The 20,876-nt window shown below is 40.1% G+C and overlaps 1 protein-coding gene across 3 annotated transcripts in view; it reads right to left on the reverse strand.

The window, feature by feature from the left end:
- The window catches only part of PRUNE2 (prune homolog 2 with BCH domain), a 185,305-nt gene that overhangs the window by 134,953 nt on the left and 29,476 nt on the right, over positions 1–20,876 (reverse strand). For 2 of the 3 annotated variants that reach the window (XM_067569163.1, XM_067569162.1), the window contains exons 2-5: positions 13,444–13,544; positions 9,929–10,033; positions 8,698–8,900; positions 1,912–2,075 (exon numbers count right to left, since the gene is read on the reverse strand). In XM_067569163.1, the coding sequence (XP_067425264.1) occupies positions 1,912–2,075; positions 8,698–8,900; positions 9,929–10,033; positions 13,444–13,539 (568 nt within the window). In that variant the 5' untranslated portion in view covers positions 13,540–13,544. The remainder of the gene's footprint in view (positions 1–1,911; positions 2,076–8,697; positions 8,901–9,928; positions 10,034–13,443; positions 13,545–20,876) is intronic. The other variant, XM_067569164.1, reaches the window with a different exon arrangement.

A 20,876-nucleotide genomic window follows, 5' to 3' on the forward strand; every position in this document is an offset into this window, starting at 1 on the left:
TATGAGAGTGGGAATTTTATTATCCACACATTTCTGGTACTGTAATCGGTTGGCTTGTTCTCCCTGGCTGCTCCCAACAGTGATCTGAGATCCCAGAATTTAACAGCCCTTTTGCAAAAGGCAAGACTCTCATAACAGTAGAGCTGTATGAGTAGGATTTGCGTAGGTTGTAAGGACAGAATTTGATCTACTATCTGTAAATATTTGTAGTCATAACAGCTTGGATAAGGTATTAAAATAAAAGATGCTGGTATTTACTGATTTTTCCTAAATTTGTAAATGTGGTTTCCTAACTACTAAAAACTTTTTAAAAATCACATTAGAGCTGATTATACGTTTTAATTCAATACCTTAATATTTTTATACCTTTAGACAGCAACAGAGTGACTAGATACCCTGGTTGTTGAAACTGTATTAATATGATAGATACTGAAATTACACTAGGCATGGACCCAATCCTGCCAACACTTACTACCAAATAATAATGCTTACAACCATGACTAATCCTACTGATTTCAACAGAACTACTTACAGTACTAAGCACTGCACATGGTAACAAGTATCTGCAAGATTGGGCCCTTATGTCTGCATCAAAAGAAAAATCTTATCTATGTTTAGCTCTTATAACAAAAATATTTAAGTGTTTGCATAATAAGCTATAATTCTACCTATAAATAGTGTGTTATATGAAGGCTTTATTATCTGTAATGCCATACGAGCTCCAGTCATTTTGCACTGTCACTGATGCATCTTGACATAAACCCCCCAAATGCCGTTTTTTGGTTCTGTCACAAAGATAAATGATTATGCTTACTTGGTTAGATTAGGGCATAGTTTCCTATTCTACAGAGATCTGCAGACTGCAAAATATTGAATGGCAGCTTTACTGGGAACCATTGGTTATGAAACATTTAAAGAGATTTGGCCAAATTTTGTATTACTGTTAATACCCTTTCCTCATGGAAAAGCCTTATAAAAAGACCAGCTTTTGTAGTCCCTCAGTGTATATTCATTAGCTCAGATACCATGGTGAAGGGCATGTTATGAGATCCAGAACAGAACAGAATAAAATAAACTCCTATCTTTTCTTATACTTAGGTGTATGAAAAAATTCAGCATTGAAGTTAATTTTCAGAAAAAAAATGTAGCAACTATGAGTTCACAATTTAAACTGCTTATTTTTGAAACATATATTCTGAAGAGGGAACGATAAGATTAAATAACTAATTTATGAGCAATAGTCAATTCCTTTATAGCTTCAGCTTTCTATCTAACAGATATCACAAATTTAAGTGTAGTGACAATGAGAAAACTGAAGTTTCTGACAAATGTAACAAGCTAAAAATAACAGAAACGTGTGACATTATTGAAGACCCACTGCTTAATACTGTGGTGCAAAAATGAGGCAAACTGAGAGGAAAGTGTCATAGCAATTTGATTATGGCATTCTTAGATCATGGAAGTTACACATTATACCACCAAAACAGATTAAATAAACATGGTTTTGATCAGGAGAAGTTTTAACATGCAAGCATGGGATCTTGATCCATATTCATTGTCCACTATAGGGTAGGAATATCTTTACTGCCAACAACACATGGCCCCTGGAAACAAAGTTAGAACTATAAGAGCTATTCCAGCTACCCAGCTGATGTGCAGATAGCTCCATTTAATATTCCTCTCTAGTGATACAGCAAAGACCCCTCATGCCTATTATTAAATGCACATTTTTAATATTAAATATAATGTTACTCTTTAACAAACTCTTTACTCCCTGCTTCTTTTATGGAGCTTCCCGTGGTCTTTAAAGGGATTGTTAACCAAAGAATGGATCACACTCTTTCTGCTTGAGCAAATTCAGCAACACTCCATTAAATCTTTCAGTATTTAATATAAAGAGTAATCTCTCACCTCTGAGGAGATGAGCCAGTTGCTGAGTGATTAACTCTGGTGCCTCTTGAAGAATCTCTTTTACTACTAAAGAGGAAGAAGACTCCTGTAACTCCAAGTTGGCATCACATCGCTCATCTGGATTGATGACTTTGACAACTGCTGATTCCAAACTTTTATCATCACTATCAGGCAAAAATTTTAAAAAAATACAAATTTAAACATTTCTAATTATTTGATCTGTCAACATACCAGTGTAACTTTCTCAGTGATTTTGCTACCATTAATAGTACAAATTATTTTTTAAAGCTCTATCACTTAATAACTGCTACACTCTAGTCATTCTTATTCAAATTCTACTGAGAATGAAGCAGTAAAAAATGTTCATTAATTCCTTGACAACAATGTCCTAAAGTCACCATTGTAGTGTGATAGATTCTTAGCTTCTTTAAAGTAATTACTGTTTGATATATAGTACATACTCAGATTTGAATGCTTGTGAGAGACAAGATGGGCGGGGTAGTACCTTTTATTGGACCAATTGCTGTTGGTGAGAGACGAGCTTTCAAGCTACACAGAGCTCTTCCTCAGGTCTGGGAAAGGTACTCAGAATGTCATAGCTAACAACAAGGTCAACAGCGAGGTTAGCATAAGTAGTTAGCACATATTCTAAGGGACCATTCAAAGTGAAGAGGCCCATTAACACCCCTGTAGTCATAGGACAAAAAGGAGGGGTTAGTGGGTTACAGTTTATTGTAATAACCCATAAATCCAGTGTCTTTATTAAGATCATGATTTGTAACGTCTAGCAAAGTTATGAATTTAAGCTCCCAGACTCATCTTTTGAAAGCATTGTGCAGGTTTCCTTTGAGGAGGAGGACTAATAGAGTAATCGCTTTGTGAAAAGTGTTCACCCACAGGTGACAGGGTGTTTTTGTCTTTTATAATTTCCCTGTGTGAGTTCATTCAAGAACATAGTGATTGTCTGGTTTCACCCACATAGTTGTTATTCGGGCATGTAGTGCACTGGATGAGGTACACTACATGTTGTGATAGGCATCTGTAGGACCCATGGATCTTGATAGGTGTGTTGTCAAGGGCGCTAATCATTGTAGCGTTGGAGATATGTCTGTAGGTTTTTTGCCTCTGTTGTTCTGGCAGGGTCTGGTGCCGCTTTGAGTAGGTGTGTCCTGGTCTGTGGGGAGCTCGCTTCTTATGATGAGCATGGAGTGGCTGGGGGGTTGTTTGAAGGCTAGAAAAGGGGGTTCAGGAAAGATTTTTCAGGATGGGGTCCCTATCGAGCATGGGTTGTCGTTGTTTGATGATAGCCCCTATGGGTTCCAGTTTTGGGTGGCAGGTGACAACTAGGGATGTGTAGTCAGAGGAGATTTTATTTCTGTATTGAAGTAGGCTCTCTGCGTATTTGGGTACCCATTCCATGATGCAAAGGCTTAACAGCCAAGAAGTTAAAGAAGTTGAAATTGTATGTAAAACTCTTTATTCACATTTTAGCAGGTCTTCCACGTTTCAGGGGGCTGTGGTTTTTTCCTCTAACTAACCCAGATACGATGATATTTATCTTAAAGCCAGAGCCAAAAATAACTGGAAGTGCCACGAAGAGAGGTTGGTGACTCAAGAAGTGGCATTCTTCACTCTGGGTGAGAGCCTCACCCCCTCTCCGGCCACTTTATATCTGGTAGAAGGACCAGAGTGGTGCAAACGGGCTCTAAAAACCCTGGTTCGGTCTGGGGCAGGAGTTCCCCGGGACAGGAATGCCATCTTTCAAGGAACTATCCTCACAAACTCTAGCATACAGGCTGCAGCATATAAGAGATTCTGGCCCATAGACAGTAAGAGACAGACTATCATAACAGACAGGGCTGTCTGCATTATGCCAGGGCCACCAAGCATGGGAGGATGCAAAAATGGCCAAAAGCCACCGTAATCTCCACTAGGCACCTTCTGAGTTTATACTGAACCATACACTGAACTGATGTTAAGGGTCTCCATGTTGCACAAGGACCATGTTTTCGGATGAGATATCTGTGACCCTTCCGTGCCTAGGGCAGCCGCCTGAGAATAACAAGGTCAGGGCAGGCTGTAAAAAGGGAGCAGATTCTCCCAGCACTGATGGGTGACACTGAAGCCAGACTTCCCAACCAGCCACCAACTGCGCTTCTGAATCCCCACACTGGTTATCAAGAAGCCAATATACACACAGCCCCCTTTACTGCATTCCAGTCTCTGGCTCCCAATCAGCCACTAGGTCCAGGAAAAAGACCAGTTATTTAAACTCCATGCTCTTTACTAAAAAGGTTCCCTCTGACCCCAAAGGGTCAGCCACAGCACCAGATCAATATAAGTTTGGATCTTACCCAAAATACCACACTGCCAGCCAATATTTTAGTAACTAAAACTAATAACTTCCACTAGGCACCTTCTGAGTTTATACTGAACCATACACTGAACTGATGTTAAGGGTCTCCATGTTGCACCAGGGCCATGTTTTCGGCTGAGACATCAACCTGAGCTCCTGACCATATCTAATCATTAAGGAGCCCACGGCACTTTTTGTAACATGATGTGTTAATCCTTGTGCCCTGGCCAAACTCAGCTAAGATAGTTCCCCTACAGTTTCAACTAGATACAATAATATTTTTCACTTCCTGTCCCAAATGATTATGTAGTGCATCTGCCTAGTGTTCAATAAAAGCTGCATGTGGATTTACTCCATCTAACATGGGCTGAAATGGTCCCTGTATATAATTTGTATTTCAGTTTAATTCATACAGCAGTTTAGAATCCTTTGAGATTAAAAGCTTTGTATACACGTAACATATTAATATTATTAAAATTGAGGGACAGTTTATCAGAGAGGAAAGGGGAAGCATTTATATTAGCCAGGGTTGATTTCCACATTACCAAACTCACTGACAACCAGTAGAGACTGTACAGGTATGAAACTGCCAACCTTACCCATAAATAACTGGGTATTCTATGTTCAGAAGGTACCAAGAGCCCCCAGGTCAAAAATCTGGTGTTACAAACTGACCCCTGAATCAAGAATTTGTTTGCATGCATCATGCATTGCATGTGCTCCAGCCATGTGCATACAATTTTTAAATTTTGATTCAATGACAAGAAACTTTAGAACTGATGTCTAATTCTCCTGATTTGTGAAGATCAAGACAAAGGAGTTGCACTTTTTACCAGACATGTACATATATATTAGTTAAATCTTAGTTCGGAAAAATTCCCATAAACTTTTTCATTTATCCTAGGAGCTATACAGTGTCCCATTTCCTAATTGTCAATAACCAAACTACATAAGAACATGAGAACGGACATACTGGGTCAGATCGATGGTCCATGTAGCCTAGTATCCTGCCTTCTGACAGTGGCCAATGCCAGGTGCTTTAGAGGGAATGAATTGAACAGGTAATCATCAAATGATCCATCCTGTCGGCCTTCCCCAGCTTCTGGCAAACAGCAATCCCTGCCCATCCTGGCTAACAGCCATTGATGGACCTATCCTCCATAAATTTATCCAATTCTTTTTTGAACTCTGTTATAGTCTTGGCCTTCAAACTTCCCCTGGCTAGGAGTTCCACAAGCTGACTGTACGTTGTGTGAAGAAATACTTCTTTTTGTTTGTTTTCAACCTGCTGCTTATTAATTTAATTTGGTGACCCCTAGTTCTGAGGGTACAATCTGTCCCTGTTACACCCATTTACTTCAGTGAGACTGTATTGGTGTCAGTGTGGGCAGAACTGAGCACACTGTATTTAATGCCTTATCTATCTAGGTGCTTATATGGTCTCCTCATCGTAGAATCTGAGCGCCTTGTTGGGAAGATTCTAGTTCTATGGATCTATTCTTACCATATCAAGGATATGAGGTATTTTTAAGTTTGGAGAGAAAGAGACCTCATGTAAGATATTTTAATGAAAAGTCAATTAGCTAAAATGATTTAAGAAAACTAGCATTACACATTTTTTAGTCAACTATAATGAAAAGCTAAGGTCCACAAAAAATGAAAATAGAACTGGGAGGCTTACAAACAAGATGGATGAAATCCTTACCCCACTTCAGTAGGGCTAGAAAAATCCATGGGAGTAGTGTAGTAATCTGTTTTAGAGAAAAAAGGCAAAAATGGGCTTTGTATCTGAGTTTTTTCTTCTTCTGTTTTTATTATTTTATTTATAATTTAAGAATACTGAGCCATTTCTGCCCTCAGATATTCCCAAGCAACCACACACAAGATAGTCAAAGAAGTCTTTGGTGAACTTAAACACAAAAAAGAAGCTTACAAGAAGTAGAAGCTTGTCAGATGACTAGGGAGGATTATAAAAATACTGCTCAAACATGCAGGAATGAAATCAGAAAGGCCAAAGCACAATTGGAGTTGCAGCTAGCAAGGAATGTGAAGGGGAACAAGAAGGGTTTCTACAGGTATGTTGCCAACAAGAGGAAGATTAGGGAAAGTGTGGGCCCCTTACAGAATGGGGGAGGCAACCTAGTGACAGAAGATGTGGAAAAAGCTGAGGTACTCAATGCCTTTTTTGTCTCTGTCTTCACAGACAAGGTCAGCTCCCAGACTATTGCACTGGGCGGCACAGAATGGGAAGGAGGTGAACAACCTGCAGTGCTGAAGGAACAGGTCCAAGACTATTTAGAAAGATTGGATATACACAAGTCCATGGGGCCAGATGCAATGCACCCGAGGGTGCTGAGGGAGCTGGCTGATGTGATTTCAGAGCCATTGGCTATTATCTTTGAAAGCTCGAGGCAATTGGGGGAGGTCCCTGATGACTGGAAAAAAGCAAATATAGTGCCCATCTTCAAGAAAGGAAGGAAAGAGGATCCAGGGAACTACAGACCGGTCAGCCTCACCTCAATCCCTGGAAAAATCATGGAGCAGGTCCTTAAGGAATCCATTTTAAGGCACTTGGAAGAGAGGAAGGTGATCAGGAACAATCAACATGGATTCACCAAGGGAAAGTCATGCCTGACCAACCTGATTGCTTTCTATGAAGAGGTGACTGGCTCTGTGGATGTGGGGAAAGCAGTGGACGTGATATACCTTGACTTTAGCAAAACTTTTGATATGGTCTCTCACAGTATTCTTATCAGCAAGTTAAAGAAGTATGGGTTGGATGAATGGACTATAAAATGGATAGAGAACTGGCTAGAGCATAGGGCTCAATGAGTAGTGATAAATGGCTCCATGTCTAGCTGGCAGCCAGTCACAAGCGGAGTGCCCCAGGGGTAGGTCCTGGGGCCGGTTTTGTTCAACATCTTCATTAATGATCTGGAGAACGGGGTAGATTGCACCCTCAGCAAGTTTGCAGATGACATTAAGCTAGGGGGAGTGGTAGATACCCTGCAAGGTAGGGATAGGATACAGAAGGACCTAAACAAACTGGAGGATTGGGCCAAAAGAAATCTGATGAGGTTCAACAAGGACAAGTGCAGAGTCCTGCACTTAGGAAGGAAGAATCTCATGCACAGCTACAGACTGGGGACCGACGTGCTTGGCAGCAGTTCTGTAGAAAAGGACCTGGGGGTAACAGTGGATAAGAAGCTGGATATGAGTCAGCAGTGTGCCCTGGTTGCCAAGAAGGCTAATAGCATATTGGGCTCCATTAGCGGGAGCATTGCCAGCAGATCATGGGAAATGATTATTCCCCTCTATTCGGCATTGGTGAGGCTGCATTTGGAGTGCTGTGTCCAGTTTTGGGCCCCCCACTACAAAAAGGATGTGGACAAGTTGGAGAGAGTCCAGCGGAGGGCAATAAAAATGATTACGGGGCTGGAGCACAAGACTTATGAGGAGAGGCTGAAGGAACTAGGCTTGTTTAGTCTGCAGAAGAGAAGAATGAGGGGGAATTTGATAGCAGCCTTTAACTACTTGAAAGGGGGTTCCAGGGAGGATGGAGCTAGGCTGTTCTCAGTGATGTCAGATGACAGAACAAGGAGCAATGGTCTCAAGTTGCAGTGGGGGAGGTCTAGGTTGGACATTAGGAAAAAGTTTTTCACTAGGAGAATGGTGAAGCACTGGAATGGGTTACCTAGGGAGGTGGTGGAATCTCCATCTTTAGAGGTTTTTAAACTGCGGCTTGACAAAACCCTCGCTGGGATTATTTAGCTGAGGTTAGTCCTGCTTTGAGCAGGGGGTTGGACTAGATGACCTCCTGAAGTCCCTTCCAACTGTATGATTCTATGATTCTATGAATCAATATAACTGAGGGGAGAATTTGGCTTATTGCTAGCTTGCATTTATAACATATATTGTGTTTAAGGTTTAGCCTCTTTTAGATACCTCATTTTCTCCTTGTACTTAAACTCTAATCTGTTCTTAGAGGAATTTTAAAAGCAGCTGAGGAAGTATTGGCCATTTCTGAAGGAACATGACACTTAGCCTTTGCTAAAGGAAAAAGGCTAATGGGCAGTAGAAGTGTGACCTGCTGTTTACAGACCTTAAGTAAAACTCTGCAACTATAAATCTAATTCAATAGTGTCTAAACTGAGATCTGTAAAGGTACATGAAGTGCTTTCAGCAAAATACAATAAAATGTTCCATCAAAAAAATGAAACAAAGACTAATATGTGTAGCATGTGTGCAATGGTCATAATGAAGAAGGAAAAATAATGTTAAGCCTCCTATCTCGTGAGATTCCACATTGTGTCACAAAAATAGAGCAGAAAAAGTTATGACAGCATTTATATTCATAAAACTACTGGAAATACAACCTTTAAAACAGCTCAATTTGGCATAGCCACTTTATCACACACACAACACGATACCTTGCCAGTATGTTGCTGTTAACAAGAGTTAAAGACAATTTCCCTTCGTCATTCAGCTGATGCAAATTGATTTCATCTTGGAAGATATGGAATGACTCTGGGATATTCAGCTCTTCCAAAATAAACCTTGTTTCTGTGTAGTAGCTGAATTCTCTTCTTGTTATGCTCAACACTGGCAAGCACAGAACATCAGGGGGACTGATCTGTAACAGGAAAATGTGTATCTGTCAGAATGATGTAAAACAATAACTGACTTTCATTAGGGATAAGCATGACAGCCTGGGACAATTTTGTCTGAATTTTTGCCTATCAATAAATCTTATGTTCCCCCAAATCATTCCTGTTTGCTGATTACTCTTTGTGTAGCTGCAGTAGAGATGTTGGGAAAATGAGTGGGGAAAATTGCTAAAAATTCTGTTTCTGTGTTTCAGCATGTGCCTAAATCTTCATCACCTGTGGTGAATGTTTACCTTTCAAACTTGGTTTGGTCATACGATTAAGCCGTTGGACTAAAAATCGGGAGCTCTTAGTTCAATTCCCAGCTCTACCACACATATCTTGTATGACCATAGGCAGTTACTTAATCATTCTAGGTGAAATTCTGACCCCACTGAAATCAACAGAAAAGATTCTGAACCCATAAAATTCCAATGACTTCAGAGAGGTCAGGATTTCATTTTCTGTGTCTCAAATGCCCTCTGTCTTAACTATTTAAAAATAAAATTGTCAGGGCAGTGACAGACTTTTACTATGCATTGTACAGTGCTTACAGCAAAGGGGTCCTGTAGATGCAATTGTGACATAAATAGAGAATAGCAATCTGTCCTATATCTCCTGTGAATCAACATTTGAATGGAACAAAAAAAATAACAATGGATATGTTATTTGTATCAAAGATTTTAGATGAAACTCAGCCCTGTGCAGAGAGTTGGCATAAGTTCTATGCATCGCTTAAGTCAGATTTTAGTGACGAATAGGCCATGTGCTGGCAATGAATTTCACCTATACTGCATTAAGATGTTCTTCAGGTTTTCATTATTACCAGTCATCTCTTGTACGTAGACAATCTCTAGATCCTTACATCTGTATAACAAAGGGCTGCCATCTGCTCCCACTTAACTCAAAGGGAATCTTGTCTTTGATTACAATGGGAGTTTTGCACATGCATGTCTTTATTTGCTGAACATTAATACATCTATAACAAATGTCAGAATCTCATTTCTCTTTTTACCTTGTCTAGGAAGTAGGCGTACGTTAATGCAGAAATGAGAGAATCCAAATCAGATGGTTTATTCCCAAGAACAACATGGACTTTCCCCAGGCATTTGCTCCGGTTCTGAAACATATAAGACCATTTTAAAAGGTGACAGTGAAAACCAGCAAGGAATGCAGACATCTAACCTTTTGAAATATCTAAATGTTTTGCTTAATTGTAAAACTTCTCACTCAGTCAGCATAATAAATGAGCTCATTATGGGGTCAGTCCAATCCCCATGCATCCCTAACTCCCAATGAAGTCAATAGGAGCTTGGAGTGCACAGCTTTAGACCTCATGGACTAAACTCACATAAGTCAGTGTCAGAGGTCCCACCAAAATCAATGGTGTCGGATAATGAGAATAGCAGCTTCCAGTGTGAGCAGCAAGGTGCTAAAAATATTACACATACCTAGTAAAAAAGCAGCCATGAGGCAAGGGGTGTAGACCCACTTCACAAACTCCTGCATCACAACACACAGCAAGTTCTGGTTGTAACTGATTTCCTTGTCTGCTACTTGGCCTGGTATTTTCAACTAAAAAAAGGAACTAGCCTTAAGCCAGATCCTGCAAGAAGATGAGCACACCCTGAGAGGTGCTGCATGCCTTTAATTCCTACTGACATCAATGGGAATTAAGGGTGTTCAGTATCGGATACAATTGGGTCCCTTCCAAACAAGACAGAAAAATGCCAAACATGCTGTGTAAATGCAAAGTATATCAGAGAGGTTCATGCACAATTCATACATACACCCCCACACACATCAAATGACTGTGAATTATGCTTTTCCTTGAACACATTATTAATGAAATGCCAACTGTACAGAAATGTTCTAGCTTACTGCTTTTAATGAGCTGTGCATCTTAATTTGAGAAACAAACCTAACTGACACTAATGTAGATGTCTCCGATCCAAACATACACAATTAAACAGGTTCTTTTTCATGTCTGAAGGTTGAAGTGCATTGTTATTTTGAGTTAATTTCCTACACCTTATCAAGTAAAATCTAATCTTCCTACAAAGAGCTATAATTAGCATACTTGTCTCAATTGTAAACCTGTTAATAAAAAAACCCACCAATGTCTAATCTTCACTCTACTTGGACAAAAAAAAAAAAAGAAAGAAAGAAATACAGCTCTTTTTTCATTATGTAGAACACAATCATTCAAAATACCTTTGGGTAATAAAACCAGGTCCATTGGTCCCCATCTCCTGCGCACTTAGAAGAAAACTACTTAAGCTAGATACCTTTCTGAACAATGCAGTTGCAAAAACTGCCTAGAGCAGACACCTATGACTTAAAGGTATCAATATCTCTCTCCTTGTCAAGCTGTCTGGAGTGGCTCACGACTGTGAGTGCCAGCCTCAGGGCAGACAGTCAAGAAACAGGGCACAAACCCCAAACTGGCTGTGTGTTCTATACTTAGATTTCACCAATCAAGTATGAACTCCTCAAGCACTACAACAGCCTTAACATGCAATCACATGCATGTGATTTTCCATTCCTCTGCTTCAAACCTTTCTTTACAGCTGTTCCAGTTTGAATTCATCTTTCTGAAACATGGGAGACCAACATTGCACATAGTATTTCAGATGAGGTCTCTCCAGTGCCTTCTTCATGTGCCCACATTTACTCTGCTTTTATTTCCCCATCTCATTATCTACTCACCTTCTCCTCACCCTCTTGTGTCCGACATGCTATTAATCCGTAATAGTCTATGAATACTGAGATGTAATCATTTTGTGAACGCTGTATGTGACTTGGATAGGGAGATAAAGTTACTCTACAACCCTGGTGGATTATTAGAATTACTTGTAGGAATGTATTGCTCTAACTCAACGGTTCTCAAACTGTGGATCAGGAACCCAAAGTGGTCGTGACCCCATTTTAATGGGGTCACCAGGGCTGGCTTTAGACTTGATGGAGCCTGGGGCTGAAGCTGAAGGCCAAGCCCCAAGGTCCTGAGCTGAAGGTTACAGCCCCTCCCCCAGGATTGAAGTCTTCAGGCTTTGGCTTCCCACCCCACCCCAGGATGGCAGTGCTTGGGCTCAGGCTCAGACTTCAGGCCCCTTTGTTCAAAGGGGTCGCAGTGCAATGAAGTTTGCGAACCACCGATCTAACTCAATAGGCAGCAGTTGGAACAACAAGCAGGAAAGCAATACCATAGACCCACAACCTTCGAATAACACTTTGGGGGCAGTTACAAGACAATGAGGAAACTATTAGCTTCAAGCATCCTATATCCTGTCTCCAACTAAGTGACACAGCTGTTCTGCCAATGCTGGGAACAAAGAGATCAAAAGAACTTCAAACCTGAAGAAGAGCTCTCTCTGGAGCTTGACAGCTTGTCTCTTTCACCAACAGAAGTTGGTCCAATAAACAATATTGCCTCACATACCTTGTCTCTCTCAGAAGAGCACTAAACAGTTAAAAATTTCTTCTCCGGGGGCAGGGTGGAGGGGAGCGTCCATTGTCAGCAGCTGTCAAGGGCAACATGCTGACATAGAGGGAGAAAAAACCCTGGAGCTTTCTTAGCTTCCAGGAATGGTACGCTTTAGAGAAAGACAGGCAAGCTTGTAGACTGTTTATTGTTTTAAGATCTGTTTTCTCCTAAATGCTTTTGTTCTAAATAAATAATGCTTTGCTTTAAGGCAGCTATGTAGTCACTTGTCCTGGAGGCGATGTAAGTTCAGGTGCTGAAGACACACCAGGACTGCTGAAGCAATCATAGTTGATCACAGCAGGGGACTCTGCAGCTCAAGGCCCGGTGTAAGAGTGCAAGAATTGCATGACTCTACGCGGAGGTGATGGCTACAAGCTCGAGACCTGAGAGGGGATGCATTTGAACAGAAAACAGAGTAGGTGGATCAGAGGTGCAGTTAGCCTGGTAACTGTGACATCTTCTTCTTAAATTCCCATTCTGTAATTCTCTTCCACACTGCCTCTTATGTGGGAAATTCACTGCCCCTCCTTTTTTGCCAGATGACTCCAGAATCCTTTGTAATGGAAAGTTCCTAGTCAAACACTGGCACTGTCCTGAACATTTTTTAAAGGACAAAGTCAGGTTAAAACTCCTATATTTAATAAATACATAAACAATTTTTTTAATGTTTCTCATAACATCCAAAACTATTAAAAGTGAAAGAATGTTAAAAAAATAACTTTGACTATTTTTGCTGTTTGTTTACCATTTGCTTCCTCTGATCAACCACAAAGAAAATATACTAGTAGGTTTCATTTTAACTTTCAGGTTTCCATACTTTAAAACAATACTGCAGTGTTCAGAAATATGGCAGTTGAATTTTAAAACCAGTTCCATTCCATTTTTTTTTAAATTTCATGATAACATTCTAATTGGCATGGGGCTGCAAAAAGTTCTTTTCACAAAATCTATATTTTTATCACATTTGATCAGAAAACATTCCTTTAAAAAACTTATATCCAAATACCTTTCAATGTTATTTCATAGAATTTAAGGTCAGAACATACCATTAGATCATCTAGTCTGACCTGGTGTATAACACAGGCCATTCGTAGTTTGAGTCTATTCTCAGTTATGGATAACCAATTATCATATGTCTTCATTTTTTCTAAAAGTGTAAAAAAAAAAAATTACTGAGAAGAAAGCTTGAGACCTCATCTTATTTCTCCATCTTAAAGATTATTTATTGCAAAATAGTATTTCAACAGTAGTTTCTACACTAGCTGAATTATTCATTATCAAACTAATTATTAATGAATAATCCAGTAAATAGATATTAAAATGTTACTTTAAAAGAATAAAAGTTCTGCCTGTCAATGTCCCCTGTAAAAATCATTACAAATGAGTAATCTTTAATTATTATTAAAAGGTACAGCTTAACCTAAAGCTAAGTTAATTTTTATGTTCCTATATGAAATTCTCCATGATCAGAATAAATATACTTGTCCAGTAAAGCATCTTGATCTCATTAGGCCAAGATGCTCTTGAAAAAAAGCAGCCGCATTGATCTGGAATAGTGCTTCCTGGCTACCTCCACAAGCTTGTGGAAGTGCATTAGATACTGTATATGAGGAAATTGGTAGACAGAGCTTATCAGTTGTACTAAAAGTAACCATGAGAACTCATCACTAGTAACCACCCCACAGGTAATTTTCTGTATTTAAGACCCCCATGCACTGGCCTATACCTCAATCCACCTACCTCTCTTCAAAGGCTAGGCAGAACCAATGGGCCCTGCATATGGTAAAAGAACATTCTGTGCATCTTGTTGACTTTAACTTTTTTTGACTAGTCTTGCTGAAACTGAGAGGCAGGGATATTGCACTGAAGAACCAAGGAAGGTTCCTATGAATTTAATTTTTTTTTTTTTAACTTTTAAAAGGCGGAGGGAGAAGAATAGTAAAATACAAAGAACAATCACAAACCCATGTAAACAGTTCTCTATCAATTAGATCACAAATTAGCATTACAGCTTATAGCTCATGTGTATAGTCAGTCAGGTTTCTGCCTGCTCCCACATTCCCTCCAGCAGTAAGACTCTTTGACTGCTCAGCTTTAGGAGGAGTTTATCCCTCCTAAAAATCCCTCCTCTAAAAAGTCAAATGCTGCTTCATGCCAAAACAAAACAAAAATTACTCACATGTGATACGAAGTGAGCGGATAACCTACTGTGCCATTTGAATATACAAAAATAATTCTTAGTAGCATATTCTCCAGGCTAACCAATAACACAGGCAACAGAAACACAATAACCCTCTGTTATTTCATTCAATTTCCCAGAAGACTAAAGGGCTATGTTCAGGCTCAGATGTAAGTACATCTCTTACAAGAGTTCCTGCTGCAAGACTGGAGTAAGTAGAGCAGAAAACGTTTCAGCTCTTGCTGCCCGTCCTATGTGGCACAATCAAGCTCAACTCTAATAACAAAACAAGGTACCTTTTTGATAATCAATACATAGTTTGGGTCCCTCCATAAATATATAATTGATCTCTTATATATTTAATTTTCTATCTACTTTATGTACTTATGACCCCCATTACCACAGTATCTGAGCATCTCACCATCATTAACATATTTTATTATCACTCATCCCTGTGGAGGTAGGGAAGTACTATCCCCATTTTACAGAGGAGAATTGAGCCCAGAGGGGCTTGCTTGCCCTGGGTCACACAGGAAGACTTGTGGAGTAAAGAATTGAACCAATGTCTCCAGCTAGTACCCTAACCAGTGGACCATCTTTCCTCCTTTTCCCAGTTATAGCTACTTAAATAACTCGGTTAATATATCCAGAGATCCATATAAGCCAACATCACACACATACTAGCAGCGATTTGTGTTTCCTGTCCCAAACATCTCTACCACTTGATCCAGGCATTTATTGGATACCATAATTATGGTAAGTCTTATAGGATAAGTCTTTGTATTCCAACAAGTATTACCCACATAGCTAACTAGTGGCTCCCATGCCTCTCGGCAACAGGAAATCTGTTTGTTCCCACAGTGCAAATAGCTTGCCCAACAAAAGCATGTTATCAGTGTAATATTCATTACTGTTTAATATTGGGCTCTGATGTATGGAGTATCAGACATGTTCAAATGTATGTGATCATCTAGACTTCTAGCAGCAGCAGCAGCTTATATATGATATTCTTAGAAGTTTTTAAGGCCTGGTTTGACAAAGCCCTGGCTGGGATGATTTAGTTGGGATTGGTCCTGCTTTGAGCAGGGAGTTGGACTAGATGATCTCCTGAGGTTCCTTCCAACCCTAATAATCTATGATTCTATGATATAAGCTTTAGTGCTACTCAATGCTTATCCACTTACTATTTAGTGCTAAGTGACAAATATTCTTTTTTAGCTCAAGTGGGAAAAGTTTGTGTGTTTGGAGCCAAAGATTCTGGATTTTTTCTCCAATTCTGCATGCATGCAATTTAGCTGGGGATCATCCAGTCAGCTGTTTTTAACCTTGGATCTGTTCCGCTGAGGATGCAGGTGTCTGAAATACAATATCTAAAAGGAAGTATTTCCTGGAATGACATCACTGTCTCAGCTAATGATTATTGACAAATGATGCAACATCATCCATGGGTTACTTCAGGAAGTAAAATGAGTTCATGATAGATTATAAATGATCAAACATTGTTCCAGAAATAACCAACATTTTCATCATCTATAGTTATGTTATCTTACGACGATTTCAAGAAAAGATGTTAACAGGCAATTAAGATCTGGCAAAGAAAATGGTACAAATAGGTTTCAAATTATAGTAAGGAGAGTATTTGAAAAAATATTATAATGCTATTTTTTCTGATTGCAATATTTTAAAAAATAATCTTATCTCCAAAATGTCACTTTAAGGGCCTAATCTTGTAATGTGTCCGTGACAATATAATCAATGCACAAGGTACTGCTGCCCTAAGCCAACTCCATACTGCATTTTCAAACATTGTAAACATAGAAATACTATCCCTTTGGAGCATCACACTCAAATAGCAGTGCTCAAAATGTGTCTAATGCACTCTGAACCATACCATACCTGCGGTATTACCTGGCACTGGTGACACCTCAATCTGCTTCCAAAGATTTTTGTGAGAAATCCATCCTATTAATTTGCCACTGCCTCTTCAGATACTAGCGGAATTGTCTCTCCAGTTTTTTATCATCATCAATAGCTACTCCAGATCAACAATCAACATGATACAGGCAGCCTATGTTCACTTGCCTATGAGTCTTCTGATGTGCCTTAGTTCACTTTTTAGCTTTCAGAAGATCTCTGCTCATTAACAGGAAGAATTCACAAAGCCTATATATACTCCCTGGAGAGTTTAGCTACACACTCGTGCCATCCTACTTTGGAGTGCAGCAGTACCTTCTCTCCTGATGTCTGCTGTTTTCTTTGACAGGAATGATCCTCTAGAAGGCTGCTGCAGTGCTTACTCTGTAGTCCCAGCCTCACAGGTGTTGCTGAACTGCCATTATACTCTCAGTGAGAACACCCTTAATGTACTTTGTAGTATCACAGGAGCTGCTTCTTTATTTCAGGGTATATCTACACTGCAAAATAAGCCCAGGATTAGTAGAGCTTGAGTTAGCAGACTCTGGGTTTGTGAACCTAGGGCTTGAGCGTTTGCACTCATTTGTAACCCCAGGTTAGGAATTATTGAATGCTGGGTCCCAACCTGGAGCTCCAACATCTACACCGAATTATGCAGGCCCAAGCCCAACCACCCAGATCTCAGACTTTGTACACCCTCCCAAAACATGGCCACGCTAGCCATTTGTACACAGTGCAGTGTGGGAAAACTTGACTGTTCACCAAATTTGGCTGTCCCGAGGACAAAGAAAGTTAGCCCGTGGGGCTGTGGAATACTTCTGGTGGATTCCCTGAGCATGAGTCCAGTGGGTCTGTGTCGACACTGCAAAGCAACGGGGTTTGAACCCTGGGTCCTGACTTGACCTAGTCTCAGACCTTCCACCCCTGTAGGGACCTGGGACATGGGTTTGAGCCCTGGCTTAGTGCGATTTGTATGTAGATGGAAGGGGAGTTGGGCTTGATCCTGAGTTTGAACCCTGAGCTTACACTGCAGTGTAGACATACTTCCAGAGAACAGCAGCTCTTCCCCCACATACAAACCTGGCCTGCATGTCCTGGGGCTGGCCACTTAGCTAGAAGAAAAATGTAGAGGTCAAATGTGAAGCATCTTCTTCCAGCTCAGCAAAATTTGTAAAGGAATTTGTTCTGCCAAGCAGAACCCCTTTGTACAAACGCAGACCCATACTCAAGTGTTAGTAACTCTGAGAACCTGAAAGCAGCCTGGGTAGATGAGTGAAATTTGTGTTTCTAAACAAAATTCTGTCCCTCCAAGTTGAACCCACAGATTTCTGTTATGATTAATGAGCTTCTACATGCTTTATAAAAGATATATTCTGTGCAGTATGTCACCCTGTAACAACATATTCACTTTTAAAATACTGACTGGTATTCCGGGCATGTGGCATGAAATGAAGTAGACACAGGGTCACAATCTCCGCTCATATAAATCAGCATAGCTCAATTTAAGTCAATAAAGCTACATTTACCAGTTTACATCAATTGAGGATCAAGCCCATCTTGGTCAAGAAATACAACACAGTCTATGATTTCTCTATATTATTAGGACATTAAATTGTTCCTGCAATCTGGTACCCAAATTGAAGATGCACTCAGAGAAGGGAGTGTTACAATAAAATCCCAATCTAGCTTTATTCTCTGTAAATCATAGTGTTCAATACTAACATTAACATTAGACAACTGTGATAAGAAATCTCTTTTATTTGTTCTTATCTGCAGCAATCAAGACTCATTCATATGTCCTACATATGCTTTGAATCAGGATGCAACAACTTCAGCTAATATACACTGTAACAGTGGCTAATCACATCACGATATCTCAACTGCAGTTAAGATCTCATCTTCCTTTCCTCCTTTTTGTATTAATACAAGGTTGAAATGCTCCTACATAGAAGGGGCTGCTGCGAGTTGACTTCCTCTAGTATAACCCCACACACATTATGTTCACAATCTCAAGACCAATCCTCCTGCCCAAGTTCCTCTCACCCTCTCTCCTTAAAAAAAAAAACCATAACCTTGCATTCTGAATTAGGATTTTTCATTCTCGTTGCCCCAAACCTTACTCTGTTCTTTGGGAATGTGGTGGACCTGTCTGCAACATCTGCTTCATAGCTCAGGGGCAAGATTTAGAAGGCAGCTTTGTGAGGATTCACTGCATGTTTGTATGCAGTAGTTCTTTGGAAGAGGAAAGTGCATGGAATGATGGGAGTATAGCCAGTAGATGAAATGCTGCACAGTTGCTTCCCTCTGACATGGCAGGTGATGTGTGACTGAAGGCTACTCCAGTCCTGATGCTGGAGTAGTGATCATAGAGCAGTTCTGCGGCCACACTGTGTGTGGTTCAGAAGATTGAATTCTGCCCCTATGAGAGAATCCTCAGCACTAAACCTGGCTACCTCTGCTGGGAGCTTGGAACAGGATTTGCGACTTTGGGAACAGGGTACTAATAAATACACCATACAGACTGTGATTTTTAACCATTTAGCAACAGAGAATTTGGTATGTGTTTAATGGATATAAAGGGCTCAGTTCTACCTTCTGATCCATGAGCACAGCTCTGAGCAGTAGTTTCAGAATATTCTCTGAATTTGTCTCAGAATGACAGGCAGCATGATATCTCCATTGGCCTGGGGGCTTTTGAGTTGATTATCCTTTAACGCTTGTACTTGTGTTGTCACAGAAGTGGCTTTAAGCCAAGATCAAGTTTAATATTTTATGCCAAGACCAAGTTAGCTTAACATGTCATGTGTCCTTTCACCAGAGGTCTCTATCCTGCTCTTAAAAGGGGATTGATCTGATGGTCTGGTAGGTCTTTTCCTTCTCTTACTATTGGAAACCAGCTGAAAGAGGGAAAAGGTTTCGATAAGCTTCTCTGCACTAGCACATCTATGCTGCACAGTACATTGCTCAAGGAGGAAAATTATTTAATAAAGAAAACTTTCAAGTATGCCATACGTTGACCTATATCTGTTGGATCTGATATCTGAAATGTGGCCTTATTTAAGAGCGGAATATAAATGGCTTCCATACCAAATGTCAACCCCACTGGCAAGGATACCATTCTGAAAAAAAGGGCAGTTCTCTGGATCCATGTAATCCGTATTTGTGTTGGGAAACAACCCCACACACATGCAAAAAGCAAGAACTGCAGAAAGGCAGGGGAAGGTCATAAAAATACATTACCTTATAGTCTGCCCTCATGAACAGGTAGATCAGGATGAAACACAAGCCAAGATCTATCCTATGGCATAAGATCACTAACACTCACCTATGGTGAAATTCACCTCTGTGCAGCAGCCTAGTACAAGGCTGTGTGCCACTTCCGGACCTAAGCCATGAAAAGAGGACTTATGTGGGGCTTAAGTGGTGAAAATGTAACAAACATCCATTCAATGGGGAGTTCTGTCCCCCTTTTGTAGTGGCTGGACTATGTGCAAAAGTTGATGAGCCTGCTATGGGTTTTGTTAGCAGATCTGGATTGGTTAGCTCAAGCAGTAGAGGATCATACTTTAAGATCCCGAGTAGAACTGGTTGAAAATTTTTTGATGGAACAGTTTCCGTCTAGTCTGCCAAATGTACAGTGGAAACCAGGCAGGCTGGCCAGACAGCTGGGGAGCCAGCCAGCTCCCTGACTGCATGGCTACTGGAGCTCAACCAAATTGTTTCATTTTGCTGGAAATTCTGTGATGTCAACCTTACATTCCAACGTAGATCAAAACAAAACTTTGACAACCTGGAATTTCCTGCAAAATGGAAATTTCCTTTCCTGGTCAGCTCTAATCCACAGTTCCCAGGTTCAGGTCCCACTGCCAACAGCCCATTCAAGGGCTCAGCATTACACATAGGCCCTCTGCACAATACCCAATTTCACTTCTATGCAAGAAATAGTTCCCAATAACTTAAAATATCCATTTGAAATGATTGAGTTTGTTTTCATGCTAATCAGCTCTGCCTATTTCTGGATCCTACCTCTACTCAGACTAACTTCACGTTGTGAAAAATAGATTGAAAAAAATGACCTCTGCATGTCATTCCCTCCCCCACCCCCAAAAGGATAGCTTGAAATTACAAGTAAAGCACAGAACTATTTAAATATCAAAAGAACTGCCATAGAATTAACAACATCCCTCAAAAGCTTTGTCTGTTTCTTTTTAAAATCAGATTTATTCCATCAATTGGTGTGGCACAGATTTTCCTTCATATTTTCTAACCTTTAAATGTTATATGTTCAGATGCTCCAGTTTTTCTAAAATTTGTTTTTAAGGCCAGTTTTTCAGACCCTGTGCTGCTTTTGGACTTGGTATGTATACACATCATGTGTCTAACATC

This window comes from Emydura macquarii, unplaced genomic scaffold (genome assembly GCF_026122565.2).
Source record: "Emydura macquarii macquarii isolate MOO-44397 ecotype Brisbane River unplaced genomic scaffold, CSIRO-AGI_Emac_v2 contig_2897, whole genome shotgun sequence".
In the NCBI taxonomy this organism is placed as follows: Eukaryota; Metazoa; Chordata; order Testudines; family Chelidae; genus Emydura; species Emydura macquarii.